The sequence below is a fragment of the Neoarius graeffei genome, chromosome 1 (genome assembly GCF_027579695.1).
Source record: "Neoarius graeffei isolate fNeoGra1 chromosome 1, fNeoGra1.pri, whole genome shotgun sequence".
Taxonomy (NCBI): domain Eukaryota; kingdom Metazoa; phylum Chordata; class Actinopteri; order Siluriformes; family Ariidae; genus Neoarius; species Neoarius graeffei.
The window spans coordinates 122,723,515-122,738,213 of NC_083569.1; the positions used below are offsets into that span (position 1 = coordinate 122,723,515).

The window sequence follows — 14,699 nt, forward strand, 5'->3', positions numbered from 1 at the left end:
GGCTATAAATCACTGTGACCTGGCAGGAGTGATGAAAGGCCACATTGTCCCATACAATCAAAAACACTGGCAAATTCTGCCTCTCTGCTGAAAGTCTTTCATACAGTTCAACTATTGCATCCTCCTGTTGAGGCATAAATATTCTCCCCCCTTCCCCCTGTGGGAGGTAACCGCTGTGTCCTACAGTAGTGAGCCAAAGACACTATGTCAAGTCACAGTACTACTACTGTATATGTACAATCGGATGCCTTCAGTCAGAATCCTGGAGAGTACCTTTTGGTTTGTCTGAAAATCCTCACTACTGATGCCACTGTGGATCTAGGTAAGTTTGTTTGAACCCTCAGACCTGCATCCCTCAAGGACAGACCATGATTTACCACATGGTCCATTATTGTGGCTCTGATTTCTATAGAAACAATGTTTCTAACTCTTTTATATTGCCATCTTCTTCCTCTGCAGCTTGCTGCATCCATTTTACTCACATACACTACTACGTAAGGAAAGTAAATGGTAATCCAAAGATGGCTCCTTTTGTACATGTGGTAACGAGGCACAAACAAAAATACCTTAGGTCTTCAGCTGAAATGGCTTATCTCTCCACTGACTTGAGTAAAAATGTTATGAATTTCACATGTGCAAATATGAAATATACTGTAATCACCACTTTTGTACAGATTGTAACAAGGCTGCAAATAAATGGAATTAAATTTCAGCTCACATCAGAATAATCTGACAGTAATTCATGCTTGTACAGTACCTGCATATGTTGAAATACAGCATATCCATCTGTATCATCTGTAGCCGCTTATCCTGTCCTACAGGGTCGCAGGCAAGCTGGAGCCTATCCCAGCTGACTATGGGCGAGAGGCAGGGTACACCCTGGACAAGTCGCCAGGTCATCACAGGGCTGACACATAGAGACAAACAACCATTCACACTCACATTCACACCTACAGTCAATTTAGAGCCACCAATTAGCCTAACCTGCATGGACTGTGGGGGAAACCAGAGCACCCAGAGGAAACCCACACAGACACGGGGAGAGCATGCAAACTCCACACAGAAAGGCCCTCGTCGGCTGCTGGGCTCGAACCTGGACCTTCTTGCTGTGAGGCAACAGTGCAAACCACTACACCACCATACCGCCCTATAGAGATTTCCTTGGAAACTTATTAGCAGATATGCTCAGTCAATATGGAATTAGTTGTACAATCTCCAGCAAAAATTTTGGAATCATCACTCTTCAAAGATGTCCAGTCAGATTCATAAATTTGTAGCAAATAAATTAATCACAGGTATGACAAAATATTTATTTAATAGCTGAAAATTCTGGCTTTGCAAAACATACCTCAAACAAATTCAATTATAGTTAATGACCTTTTTCCAGATCACGTCAAGGGAAAAAAAAATTATGGAGTTAACAACAAAAATCAGACTTAGTACCTTGTTGGTCCTTAATTTAATTTGTCTGAGTTATGATTCACAAAGCCAGAATGTTCAGCAATTAAAAAAAAAATGTTTTGCATCATGGAGGTAAGTAAAACTTGGAGAAACAGAGAACCTACTGCTGGGGAATCGCACAACTCTGTCATTTTAAACACATTTAAGTTTCCTGAATAGAATATACTAGTGCATCTCAAAAAATTAAAGTATTGTGAAAAAGTTCAATAATTTCCATCAGTTATTTAAGAAAGTGAAAATGTTATACAACCCCGATTCCAAAAAAGTTGGGACAAAGTACAAATTGTTAATAAAAACAGAATGCAATAATTTACAAATCTCAAAAACTGATATTGTATTCACAATAGAACATAGACAACATATCAAATGTCGAAAGTGAGACATTTTGAAATTTCATGCCAAATATTGGCTCATTTGAAATTTCATGACAGCAACACATCTCAAAAAAGTTGGGACAGGGGCAATAAGAGGCTGGAAAAGTTAAAGGTACAAAAAAGGAACAGCTGGAGGACCAAATTGCAACTCATTAGGTCAATTGGCAATAGGTCATTAACATGACTGGGTATAAAAAGAGTATCTTGGAGTGGCAGCAGCTCTCAGAAGTAAAGATGGGAAGAGGATCACCAATCCCCCTAATTCTGCGCCAACAAATAGTGGAGCAATATCAGAAAGGAGTTCGACAGTGTAAAATTGCAAAGAGTTTGAACAGATCATCTACAGTGCATAATATCATCAAAAGATTCAGAGAACCCGGAAGAATCTCTGTGCGTAAGGGTCAAGGCCGGAAAACCATACTGGGTGCCCGTGATCTTCGGGCCCTTAGACGGCACTGCATCACATACAGGCATGCTTCTGTATTGGAAAATCACAAAATGGGCTCAGGAATATTTCCAGAGAACATTATCTGTGAACACAATTCACTGTGCCATCCGCTGTTGCCAGCTAAAACTGTAGTTCAAAGAAGAAGCCGTATCTAAACATGATCCAGAAGCGCAGACGTCTTCTCTGGGCCAAGGCTCATTTAAAATGGACTGTGGCAAAGTGGAAAACTGTTCTGTGGTCAGACGAATCAAAATTTGAAGTTCTTTATGGAAATCAGGGACGCCGTGTCATTTGGACTAAAGAGGAGAAGGACGACCCGAGTTGTTATCAGCGCTCAGTTCAGAAGCCTGCATCTCTGATGGTATGGGGTTGCATTAGTGCGTGTGGCATGTGCAGCTTACACATCTGGAAAGACACCATCAATGCTGAAAGGTATATCCAGGGTCTAGAGCAACATATGCTCCCATCCAGACGACGTCTCTTTCAGGGAAGACCTTGCATTTTCCAACACGACAATGCCAAACCACATACTGCATCAATTACAGCATCATGGCTGCGTAGAAGAAGGGTCCAGGTACTGAACTGGCCAGTGCAGTCCAGATCTTTCACCCATAGAAAACATTTGGCGCATCATAAAACGGAAGCTATGACAAAAAAGACCTAAGACAGTTGAGCAACTAGAATCCTACATTAAACAAGAATGAGTTAACATTCCTATCCCTAAACTTGAGCAATTTGTCTCCTCAGTCCCCAGACATTTACAGACTGTTGTAAAGAGAAAAGGGGATGTCTCACAGTGGTAAACATGGCCTTGCCCCAACTTTTTTGAGATGTGTTGTCATGAAATTTAAAATCAGAATTTTTCTCTTTAAATGATACATTTTCTCAGTTTAAACATTTGATATGTCATCTATGTTGTATTCTGAATAAAATATGGAATTTTGAAACTTCCACATCATTGCATTCCGTTTTTATTTACAATTTGTACTTTGTCCCAACTTTTTTGGAATCGGGGTTGTATATTATAGACTCATTACACATAAACTAAAATGTTTCAAGCATTTTTCTATTTTAATTTTAATCAGTATGGCATACAATACAAAAACATAAAAAAAAATCTCAAAATATTAGAATATTTCATTTCGAGTTTGATTAAAACAGTATGAACAGTGTATCTCTGTCTAGTTCAGTACACACAACCACAATCATGGGGAAGACTGCTGACTTGACTGTTGTCCAGAAGATGATCACTGATGCCCTCCACAAGGAGGGTAAGCCACAAAAGGTCATTGCTGAAAAAGGTGGCTGGAAAAGGTGCACAAGCAACAGGGATGGCCGCAGTCTTGAGAGGATTGTCAAGAAAAGTTGATTCAAGAACTTGGGAGAGCTTCACAAGGAGTGGACTGAGGCTGGTGTCAGTGTATCAAGACCCATCACGAACAGACATCTTCAAGAAAGGGGATACAACTTTTGCATTCCTAATATCAAGCTACTCCTGAGCCAGAGACAATGTCAGAAGTGTCTTATCTGGGCTAAGGAGAGAAAGAAATGGACTGTTGCTCAGTGGTCCAAAGTCCTCTTTTCAGATGAAAGTACATTTTGCATTTAATTTGGAAATCACGGTTCTAGAGTCTGGAGGAAGAGTGGAGAGGCACAGAATCCAAGGTGTTTGAAGCCCAGTGTGAAGTTTCCACAGTCTGTGATGATTTGGGGTACCATGTCATCTGCTGGTGTTGGTCCACTGTATTTTATGAAGTCCAAAGTCAACACAGCCATCTACCAGGAGATTTTAGAGCACTTCATGCTTCCATCTGCTGACAAGCTTTTTGGAGATGCTGATTTCCTTTTCCAGCAGGACTTAGCACCTACCCACAGTGCCAAAACTACTACCAAATGGTTTGCTGACCATGATATTACTGTGTTTGATTGGCCAGCCAACTTGCCTGACCTGAACCCCATAGAGAATCTATGGGGTATTGTCAAGAGGAAGATGAGAAACACCCGACCCAAAAATACAGATACGCTGAAGGCCACTATCAAAGCAACCTGGGCTTCAATAACACCTCAGCAGTGCCACAGACTGATCACCTCCATGCCACACCGCATTCAGTAATTCATGGTAAAGGAGCCCCAACCAAGTATTGAGTGTATAAATGAATATACTTTTCAGAAGTTGGACATTTCTGTATTGTAAATCCTTTTTTTGATTGATCTTAGGGAATATTTTAATAATTTGAGATACTGGATTTCTGATTTTCATGAGCTATAAGCCATAATCATCAAAATCAAAACAAAAAAGGCTTTAAATATTTCACTTTACATGTAATGAATATAGAATATATGAAAGTTTACCTTTTTGAATTAAATTATGAAAAAAATGAACTTTTTCATGGTATTCTAACTTTTTGAGATGCACTAGTAGAGCAATGTGAGGAGATCTTTAAAGACTTTACTCATCATCCAGTCCAGTAGGTGGCGCTAAAACACCTCACTATAAGGAGAAGAAGAGCTGAAGCGTTTCCGCTTGGGAGTTTAAAAAAAAAAGAAGCGAATTTGGAGAGAATAAATCCGTTTATCTTTAAATCCTGAGGTAAGTTAAAGTGAAACTGGTTCTCTGAGCTGCTCGGTGTTGGTTAACAGTTTACTGACTGGATCATAAATGGAGCTCTACTTCACACTGAATTGGGTTTTGTGAAGATTTAAAAAAAATTAATAAATTAAGGACTTTGACTGCTAGTAATTCCATTTTCATAATTTGCTTCAGTTTTGTCTTTTACAGGTGCTAAGGATTAAACTAAGTTTACCTCAGATAACATTTATTATTATTACTATGACTGTGTATGAGAACCATTTTAGGTGTAAAAATAAAATACTGAGCTGGGGGGAGGGGTAACATTCTGAGAAAGAAACAATAACTTTCCAAGATTAAAGTCCTAAATTTATGAAGGGGGGGGGAAACCTCAGATATTCTATGAGGTTATAAAGTATTATCCTCTCCCAAAACTAATTTGTCGCCTGAGGAAGTCGGCTTGCCAATGACACTGGCTCTCTTTTCAACCCATCTTTCATTCACTATTAGCAGAAAGATCTCTCTGAGAATCCGGTTTCCCCCACAGTCCAAAGGCATGCAGGTTAGGTTAACTGGTGACTCTAAGGCTACGTTCACACTGCAGGCTGAAGTGACTCAAATCCGATCTTTTCGCCCATATGTGACCTGTATCCGATCTTTTATTGACAATATGAACGACACAGATCCAATTTTTTCAAATCCGACCCAGGCCGTTTGGATATGTGGTCCTAATTCCGATTCCTATCCGCTCTTTTCATATGCGACTTCAGTCTGAACCGCCAGGTCGCATTCATCCGACTTACACGTCATCAACAAGCCACAAACGTCACTATTCTGCGCTGAAGTAGGCGGCGGGTCTCTCAAAAAAAGCTACAACAACATGGCACATAATCACGGGCGCAGATAGAGGGTGGGACTCGTCCCACCCAGATTTAAATTCACCTCGCTCGGTCCCCCCCACTTATAGGGAGGAAAAAACGTCTATGCTGTCTTTCTTTGCATAAGGCAAACCTCACGGAAAAATCAAAAGACTAATTACCATTCGGTTTATTGAGGTGCACAGCAGTGTATACATAGTTGCAACAACTCACATAAAACAAAACAAAGACTGATATTCGGTTGGTTGAGCTGCGCAGACTGCACAGGTTGCGAGCTCGAGCTTGGTTGCTATGGTAACCCACAACAAGTTTGACAGGCATATCGGGGTTGGGGTTGGTTTGCTGGCAGCTTTGTCCCCCCCAGTTTTTTGTCCCCCCCAGTTCAAGAAACGTATCTGCGCCCCTGCGCATGACATCAATGCGAGGGACGCTTCAGGCTGTGAAGGTTCTGAATCTTCTCAATGGAAGGACACAGAGGTTAGGGAGCTGATTTCCATTTGGGGGGGATACAGCTATTCAAGCTAGATTGGATGAGTCATACCGCAACCAGGCGGTTTTACTTCCGTAAACACTGGCCATGCTCACTGCGTGTGACGTCGTCGTATCCTGCAATGCGCATGCGGAACACTTTTAGGTCGCTTTTCGTTCATACTGAGGATCACATACAAGTCGCATATATTTGTTAATGTGAACGACCTCACAAAAAAATCGGATTTCACAAAAAAATCGGAATTGAGCATTAAGCCTTGCAGTGTGAACGTAGCGTAAATTGACCGTAGGTGTGAATGGTTGTCTGTGTCTATGTGTCAGCCCTGTGATGACCTGGCGACTTACCCCGCCTTTCACCCGTAGTCAGCTGGGATAGGCTCCAGCTTGCCTGCGACCCTGTAGAACAGGATAAAGCGGCTACAGATAATGCGATGAGATCTTTCTGCAAAAGCCATGAAATGTCCACTCAAAACTGAGAGGTTGAACAGTTCTGCAAGGTTGCTTTTTGGATAGCCTGTGTATCATTACCAATAAAAGACCACCCAGACCATTTCCACTCAGCATAGTCACACAAGTACTTGTGTTTGTGCCACTTACACCATTTCTTGTGCTGCTGACTGGATTTCTGCAACTTTTACAAACTGGTGCTTCAATTAACCTCTCAGTACAAACTTGTTCTCCAATAAATTTGTAACCATTAACATGGCACTGTAAATAGCAATGTGAATTACTGGCATTTTTATGGGAAAAACCTGAGGACGTAGTACAGTCATTAGCTTCTGGGGTGCTATTCCAGGTAACAGGTACACTACCATTCAAAAGTTTGGGGTCACCCAGACAATTTTGTGTTTTCCATGAAAAGTCACACTTATTTACCACCAGAAACTCAATCTGCTCAAAGGAAGGCCAGTTTTATAGCTTCTCTAAAGAGCTAAACTGTTTTCAGCTGTGCTAACATGATTGTACAAGGGTTTTCTAATCATCCATTAGCCTTCTGAGGCAATGAGCAAACACATTGTACCATTAGAACACTGGAGTGATAGTTGCTGGAAATGGGCCTCTATACACCTATGGAGATATTGCACCAAAAACCAGACATTTGCAGCTAGAATAGTCATTTACCACATTAGCAATGTATAGAGTGGATTTCTGATTAGTTTAAAGTCATCTTCATTGAAAAGAACAGTGCTTTTCTTTCAAAAATAAGGAAATTTCAAAGTGACCCCAAACTTTTGAACAGTAGTGTACATCATCTAGCACATTCAGTGGACTTTCCAATGCTAGAGTCTGCATGCTTCTCAACTGATGATCTACCTGCGACTGTTGAGTCTTTAATGTCACTGAGTGCACAGGAAACAGGACTGCAAACTGATTCAGTGCTTGTGGTTGTTTTGCTGGGTGAGGATGTTGCCTATGGAGCAGGCAAAACTTCAAAATCTTCCTCTGATGACTCCAGGAGCAAACATTTATTTGATTTGTGGTACGTGTGATCACATCACTACAAAAAAATCAGCTGCGTGGGCTCGTCCATTGGGCAGAGGGCCATAACAGGAAATATCTGAACAGGCTCAGTTTGTACCTCAGCATGACAAACCTTCAAAAGAAAAATAATTACCTTTTGGACTTTGAAAGTAAGACAGTAGGGTACTAGATGGTACTAGCTATGCTGCTTTGATATGAACTATTTTAAATATATCAACAATGTAATGTCCACATTCTTGAACAAAAACCATACAATGATGATAATTAGGAAAATGGAATTTATCCCCAAGTTAAATTAAAAAACAAACTCAAGGCTTGCATTTGAAGCTGGAAGGTTGGTGGCTTAACATTTTCATTAATTTTGTCTTCTACAGCCCCTCTGTTTAATTTCACACATTTGTCATAAATACAGTCTGTGGTTATCGTGCAACTGTGTCCACAAGAATGTCAAGTTTATTTTATTTATTTTATTTAAATACAGAGCCCCCCTCCTCTGCTCTTACCTGAGTCCCAGTTCCTGTCACACTGGTGGAGTGTGCGGTCTGCTAGCTGCATAGCAGCATTGAGGATTTGCGGGTGAAACCAACTCTCCATTATGATCAGGACGCAGCAATTACGGACGTAGCATCAGTGATTTGCGGTCAAAAACATTTGAGACCGGTAACTTGCGTTGAAAACCGATGTCCAACAGGTCTTGTCGACTGTAGCACCGGTCTGCAGAAATGTGTACACAGAAGATGCGCAAAAAGGGAGCGCCTAGAGCTGCTGCGAACACGCGTACCGCCATCCTGTAGGCCTGTATTTAGCCTGGTTTAACTTAGTTTTATTCTCAAATCTAACTTGGTCATTGATAATGTGTGAGACTACATATGTAGGCTAAAAGGCAAACATTTCCACAAATGTATTTAGACTAAAACTAGCAACAGTATGTTATAAACTTAATGGATAATGGTTCTCGAGACATACAATGTGCCACAATAGTTTACAGTTTAAATGTAGGCTAGTTCTAATTTGAAGCGGAGTGTGAGTTTATAACCTGACATTGAAATTTTCCAGTGAATCAGCACACTATTTTTTCTTAAGCAAGGTAGCTTTTCTTTACCGCCGCCTTTGTAAACTAATAAATGTTATAACTTCCTTGCATGGCCTGAATCCCTTTTCTGTGGAGAGTGTTGGAATATTGTTGGCACAGCATTGGGTTTGAGCCTAACGTGACCTGCATAGCCGAAGAGCTCAGCCTGTAGATTCCTTTCAAAGCAATCAGGCTCAAAATGCTCCTTGGAAACAAACAGATTTCTACCAAAGGAGAGTGTTTTCAAAGTGTGACCTGTTCCCAAGTTGTGCAGCCACTATTTACACAAATACAAGTTAATTGGAGCAACTGGGTGAATACATTTAAAACTATGGTTGATTCACCAACAACTGTTTCAGCAAGTACATATATAGGTTTTATTTGTGCTGTTTATTTCCTTTATTCAATCTGACTTCAAACCCATTGCATTCCTAAGAATGTAATGGATATGGTGTGCCAAAAACAGCACTCAATATTCCCTACTACAGGCACTTGAAATAAAATTAAATATAATTACCTTGCCCGGGACAGAGTCCACCAGGGGGTGAGTTTGTTTTTTTAACAACGATATTATGGGAAAACAGCTGGATCAATCTTCATGAAACTTTCAGGATAGATGGGCATTGGTCTCAAATAGAACCTCTAACATTGAGGGTTATCTGGTCAAGATCACCAAAAAGGTCAAAATCATTTTGTTGTGGCTACTGCCTCATACAGAGGCCCTAGCCACTACGTCATCGTGCTGTAAGAGTGTAACAATTGCGCATGCGCATACATGTGTTCCGAGTAAAGTGGCCGGTGAGATAATAGAACATGACGCGTTTGGTGGTAGACCACCCAATTTTTTATGTGAGCAAAAGTATTGAAACAGACAGTCTTTAAGTAAATATCACCTAATATTTGGTTGCATATCCCTTGCTTGGACTAACTGCATCAAGCCAGGAACACACTGACATCACCAGAACTGTTGCGTCATTCTTTTATGATTCTTTCCCAGGCTTGTACCAGTTTGTTTTGGGGGGTTTCTGAGAAAATCTGAGAATGTGCATTCTAAGTATGTATGAATTGTTGGAGTATAAATTTAAAACTGTGGCGTACAATAATAAAACAATTATGACTTTGTCCCAGACTTTGTAGAGGGCACTGTACATAGTCTCTCAAGAAAACATTAAAAAAAACAACTACATTTTATTCTCCAAAAAACTATTTGAAAATGGAATTGTGGGCACTGGGTCAGTGATGTTTTATATTTTTGTAATTGACTTCTATTTTTATCTCCCCAGAAATACACAAACACGTGATGCCCACAGAAGACTCCAGTGGCTGTCAAAAGACTTTCAGGACACCTGATGATGTCACCAGTTCTTCACAAATGAAGGAAGATCTTCACCCTTGCTCAGTTTATGCAAATAGATTTACTTCCCAGAATAAACTCCAAGTCCACCAGCACATTCACACAGGAGAGAACCCATATCAGTGCTCAGATTGTGGAAAGAGTTTCAAACGAATAAGTCATCTCCAAATCCACCAGCGCATTCACACTGGAGAGAGGCCATATCACTGCTCAGATTGTGGAAGAAGTTTCAAACAAGCAAGCGATCTCCGCAAACACCAGCGCATTCACACAGGAGAGAAGCCGTACCGCTGTTTACAGTGTGGAAAGAGCTTTGCTTTATTGGGTACTCTCCAAATACACCAGCGCATTCACACAGGAGAGAAACCCTATCACTGCTCAGATTGTGAAAAAAGTTTCAAACAAACAGGTGATCTCCGAAAACACCAGCGCATTCACACAGGAGAAAAGCCGTATCGCTGCTCTAATTGTGGAAAGAGTTTCAATCAAATAAGTCATCTCCAGACACACCAGCGCATTCACACAGGAGAGAAACCGTATCACTGTTCGCATTGTGGAATGAGCTTTGCTCATACATCTACTCTCCAGACACACGAGTGCATTCACACAGGAGAGAAGCCGTATCACTGTTTACAGTGTGGAAGGAGCTTTGTTCATGCAAACGCTCTCCAAACACACCAGCGCATTCATACAGGAGAGAGGCCATATCATTGCTCAGATTGTGGAAAGAGTTTCAATGTCTCAAGTAATCTCCGAAAACACCAGCGCATTCATAGTGGAGTGAGACCATATCACTGCTCAGATTGTGGGAAGAGTTTCAATCAGACAAGTTCTCTCCGAAAACACCAACGCATTCACACAAAATAGAAGCCGTATTACTTCTCACAGTGTGGAATCTGTTTCTCTGACCTCAGTAATTTCAACCCACGCCAACGAATTCACACATGGGGAAACCATTTGTGCTTTTTACCCTCCAGCGTCATCTCGAAACACACCAACGCATCCATACAGGAGAGAAGCCATATCCCTGCATACAATATGAAAAATTTTACTTGCATAAGAAGATTCCAAAAAACCTCAAATTCACGAGACCATACCAGTGTTGAGGAGTGGAAGGAGAGCATGTTCCATACTGACTCCTGAGCACCCTGAGGACCTTTTATGGTTTTTTTCCTTCCTATTTGTGGAGGTTCCACCCCTTGGAGACACAGGACTTGTGCATACTGTGTATTTTGCAAAGCCTTCAGCATTTGGTCAGAATTAAAGATTAACAAAACCCAAAAATAAACTCCTTTAGACTGACAGATAACATGCAAACAAAACATGTTTGAGTGTTCATATTTGTACCTGTGTACTTTGTACACATTTTATTTGAGAACAACAAAAAAATGTCCCTGCGCACTGCCATCTCGGTCTCTTCCACGGACAAATAGCGCAGTCCAAGTCCAAATCGTGACGTCACCTACACACTACATGACTTACCGAGACTAGTGGATATTGTCGACACATTGCTTTTAAATTGTCAACAACTTTAAAGGTGCCAAGGGTCAAGCATTTGGGTATAAAAATAAGCCTGATCATTTTATGAGATGTGCTTTTGTTTGTTTTTAGTCACTGAAAAAAAGCGATCTTTTTAGATGGCAAGAATCATGTTGCTATGGCACTTGTATCTGTGTGTTCTCTAGCCGAGTAAGATTTAAACTTCATAAAAGTGAAGCCTTTTGATATGTGGATTTTGTTTCCAGTAAAAAAAAAAAAAAAAATGGTTACAAAGAATTTTATACTTTTAGCCTTTATTTGTCTTTCACATATACTAGTGTATCTCACATTAGAATATCATGAAAAGTTCATTTTTCCAGAATTTAATTCAAAAAGGTAAAATTTCATATCTATATTCATTACATATACAGTGAAATATTTTAAGTATTTTGTTTTAAATGCTTATAGCTCATGAAAGTCAGAAAGCCAGTATCTCAAAATATTAGAATTTCATTTTGAGTAAAATAATATCAAATACCCTGCATCTCTTGGTCCAGTTCAGTACACACAACCACAATCATAGGGAAGACTGCTGGCTTGTTCAGAAGACACCCTTATACTCTATACACGCTTCAAAGCCTTGGCTTCAGACAGCCCATCACTACCTTTCGTAGCATGCAGCCAATGAGGTATGTATTGTCCATAGTTTAATTTTGTCAAATTCATTCCAAGTGCAGTGCATGCTTTCATTTTATGTTTAGCTAATATAGTTTGTGTGTATTAGTTTTCATGGTGAATTAGGGAGAAGTGTTCAATAAACCTGCTGCAAGAGAACTACTTGTGTCTGCCTGTCCTTCAAGGAAATTCCAGGGCCAGAAGTTCACTAAGAGCTGTTAATATGCATTCTGGAACAGAAGGTGATCGATAAACAGAGTGAAGTTTTAACAATAATTCAAACTGCTTGGGGACTTAACTAGACAATTACAGAACATTGCAAATGGCCTTTTACAAAAGATGGCCACGCTACCTCCCTTGGTGGCTCTATCCTGATGAAAAAACATCGTCACCTGGTCAGTGAATTTCAGGATTTGAGATACTTTTCTTAAGCCACAAGTCAGAGACAGTGAGGATATCAGGATTAGAAGTGCGCACCCAAGATTTTAAATAATCTAGTTTTGGAAACAGATGATATGGACATGCTTTAAAAAAAAAAAATCTGTATTTACAAAAATCATTAAAATGACATTAGAAACAGTAGGACAAAAAAAATTGCACACCCTGGGTTTGAGTGAACATTATCAGAGATGGTCAAATGAATGATTAACATGTCCTAAAATAGTGCCAAAACAATGCATTTGTTTATCATTCACAGTGAATTTAATCAAAATTCAAAAGAGGGAATCATGTTGCTGTAATATGTAAGAGTGCAAAGGAATAAAATTTGTTCCACACTGAGTAGGAAGTCCAAAAGTCTTTGTAATCCAGAAGGATAAATTGTCCCTGGTCAAAAAAACTAAAATCCAATGTACCATCACTGTTAGAATTGATGCCAGACTCTACTGTATACCCACTGGGAAAGCAGGTTGTGCTGATTTGTAACAAAGAATTAAAAAAAAAAGTTAAAGAAAGAGAGTTTTAAATGAGCCAGACATATCCAATAGAGTACAAAAATGCCACTGGTATACAAGCGTATGAGAGCTAGGTGGAGAAAGGAGTACCTGACTTGGATTAATGACAAACCAGGAGACAGGCCACAGGAATGAGAACAACAGTAGCAATAGAAGAGGCCCAGGCTGGAGCTAGTTGAAAAATATGCAAGAAGGCTGAAGCTGCAACTACATTACGTGAAATGGCATTCAGCAGATACTCTTTTCCAGTGTTATAAAACATAGCCAAAGGAGCAGTTGGGGTTAGGTGCCTTATTCAAGGGCACTTCAGCAATTCCCGCTGGCACGCCCGGATCACCGCACAGGCTTCATATGGCTTCAGCCTAGGGACCCCCAGGCCCCCCGCCTCGCAGGGGGGCCCCCAATTGGTCAAAAGAAAAAAAAAAACCTTCATATTCATTGGCTCAAAATGAATATTTAAATAAACGGACGCTGATTGGGTGAGGCAAATCCGCCTTCCACATATAAACGTTAGACGTCACTCCACAGTTGAACAGTGAACATGTGTGACAGAAAATACGAGAGCGGTGCTCAAAAGCGCAAGGCGCAACGGCAAAAAGCCCAATGTGACAAAGTTCTAGTGAGCAATATACCAAAACTAATAGGGTTTTTTAAACCTAATGAAACCCAACTGGCAAGTGCAAGTCATCATGACACTAGCGTAGCAAACGTTATGTTAGCTGCAGCTGCAGCCAGTAGTACTACTAGCTCTGGTGAGGGTGAAGGACCATCCCTTTCAGACCCCGTCCCATTTGTGGATGAATGTGCCACTAGTTTCACAAACGCGCACACACATACACACACACACTCACTCCGATGACATGCATGATAGTTTCCTTCAAGCATCAACATCAAACATTTCACATCTAGATCCCCCCTCTGTTTCTGGGACCGCAAGCTCATGCAATGTTAGCTTCTCTGACCAGGCAGCTGCCTGTGACGTGTCTCTGGGATATTCTAGCCATGTCAATGCTAACTTAAATTCAGATCCAGGGTTTTGGGGCGAAATAGATGAACCTACTAGGAAATACTGGATAAAAATGGGACCTAAGTGTCGTAACAAAGACGCTGATAATGCAGCATCCGAAAGGATCCACAAGCAGCAGAAGAGGTATTTTTTGAAGTATTTATTCATAAGGAAACTTGGCAATGGCGAACATGGTGTTCTGTTTTTGCTGGCCCAGCTGTACAAAGTTTAATAATGAAAAAAAAAAAAAAAACTTTAAAATGTAGAAAATAGACAGTTCTTTACAGGTAGATGGGATAAGATGGTGGTGGCCGGGGGGGGGCCTACAGCAACTTGTAGCCTAGGGGCCCCTGGCCATGTTAATCCGGCCCTGCCTGCTGGTTTAGGGAATCAAAGTGGCAACCTTTTAATCCTAAAGCTGTTTCTCTAACCATCAGGCCATGGCATCCCCTTCTCAAC

The 14,699-nt window shown here is 40.6% G+C and overlaps 1 protein-coding gene across 1 annotated transcript; it reads left to right on the forward strand.

The window, feature by feature from the left end:
* Positions 1-4,787: 4,787 nt before the first annotated feature.
* Positions 4,788-12,440, forward strand: LOC132883043 (zinc finger protein 239-like). Its single transcript, XM_060916173.1, has 2 exons — positions 4,788-4,873; positions 10,057-12,440. The coding sequence occupies exon 2, from the start codon at positions 10,074-10,076 to the stop codon at positions 10,992-10,994; it is 921 nt and encodes a 306-aa protein (XP_060772156.1). The 5' UTR covers positions 4,788-4,873; positions 10,057-10,073; the 3' UTR covers positions 10,995-12,440.
* The last annotated feature ends 2,259 nt before the right edge of the window (positions 12,441-14,699 follow it).

What these genes read in the sequence shown, in the direction of transcription:
- LOC132883043 (XM_060916173.1), top strand. Translation starts at nt 10,074, where the DNA reads ATGCCCACAGAAGACTCCAGTGGCTGTCAAAAGACTTTCAGGACACCT.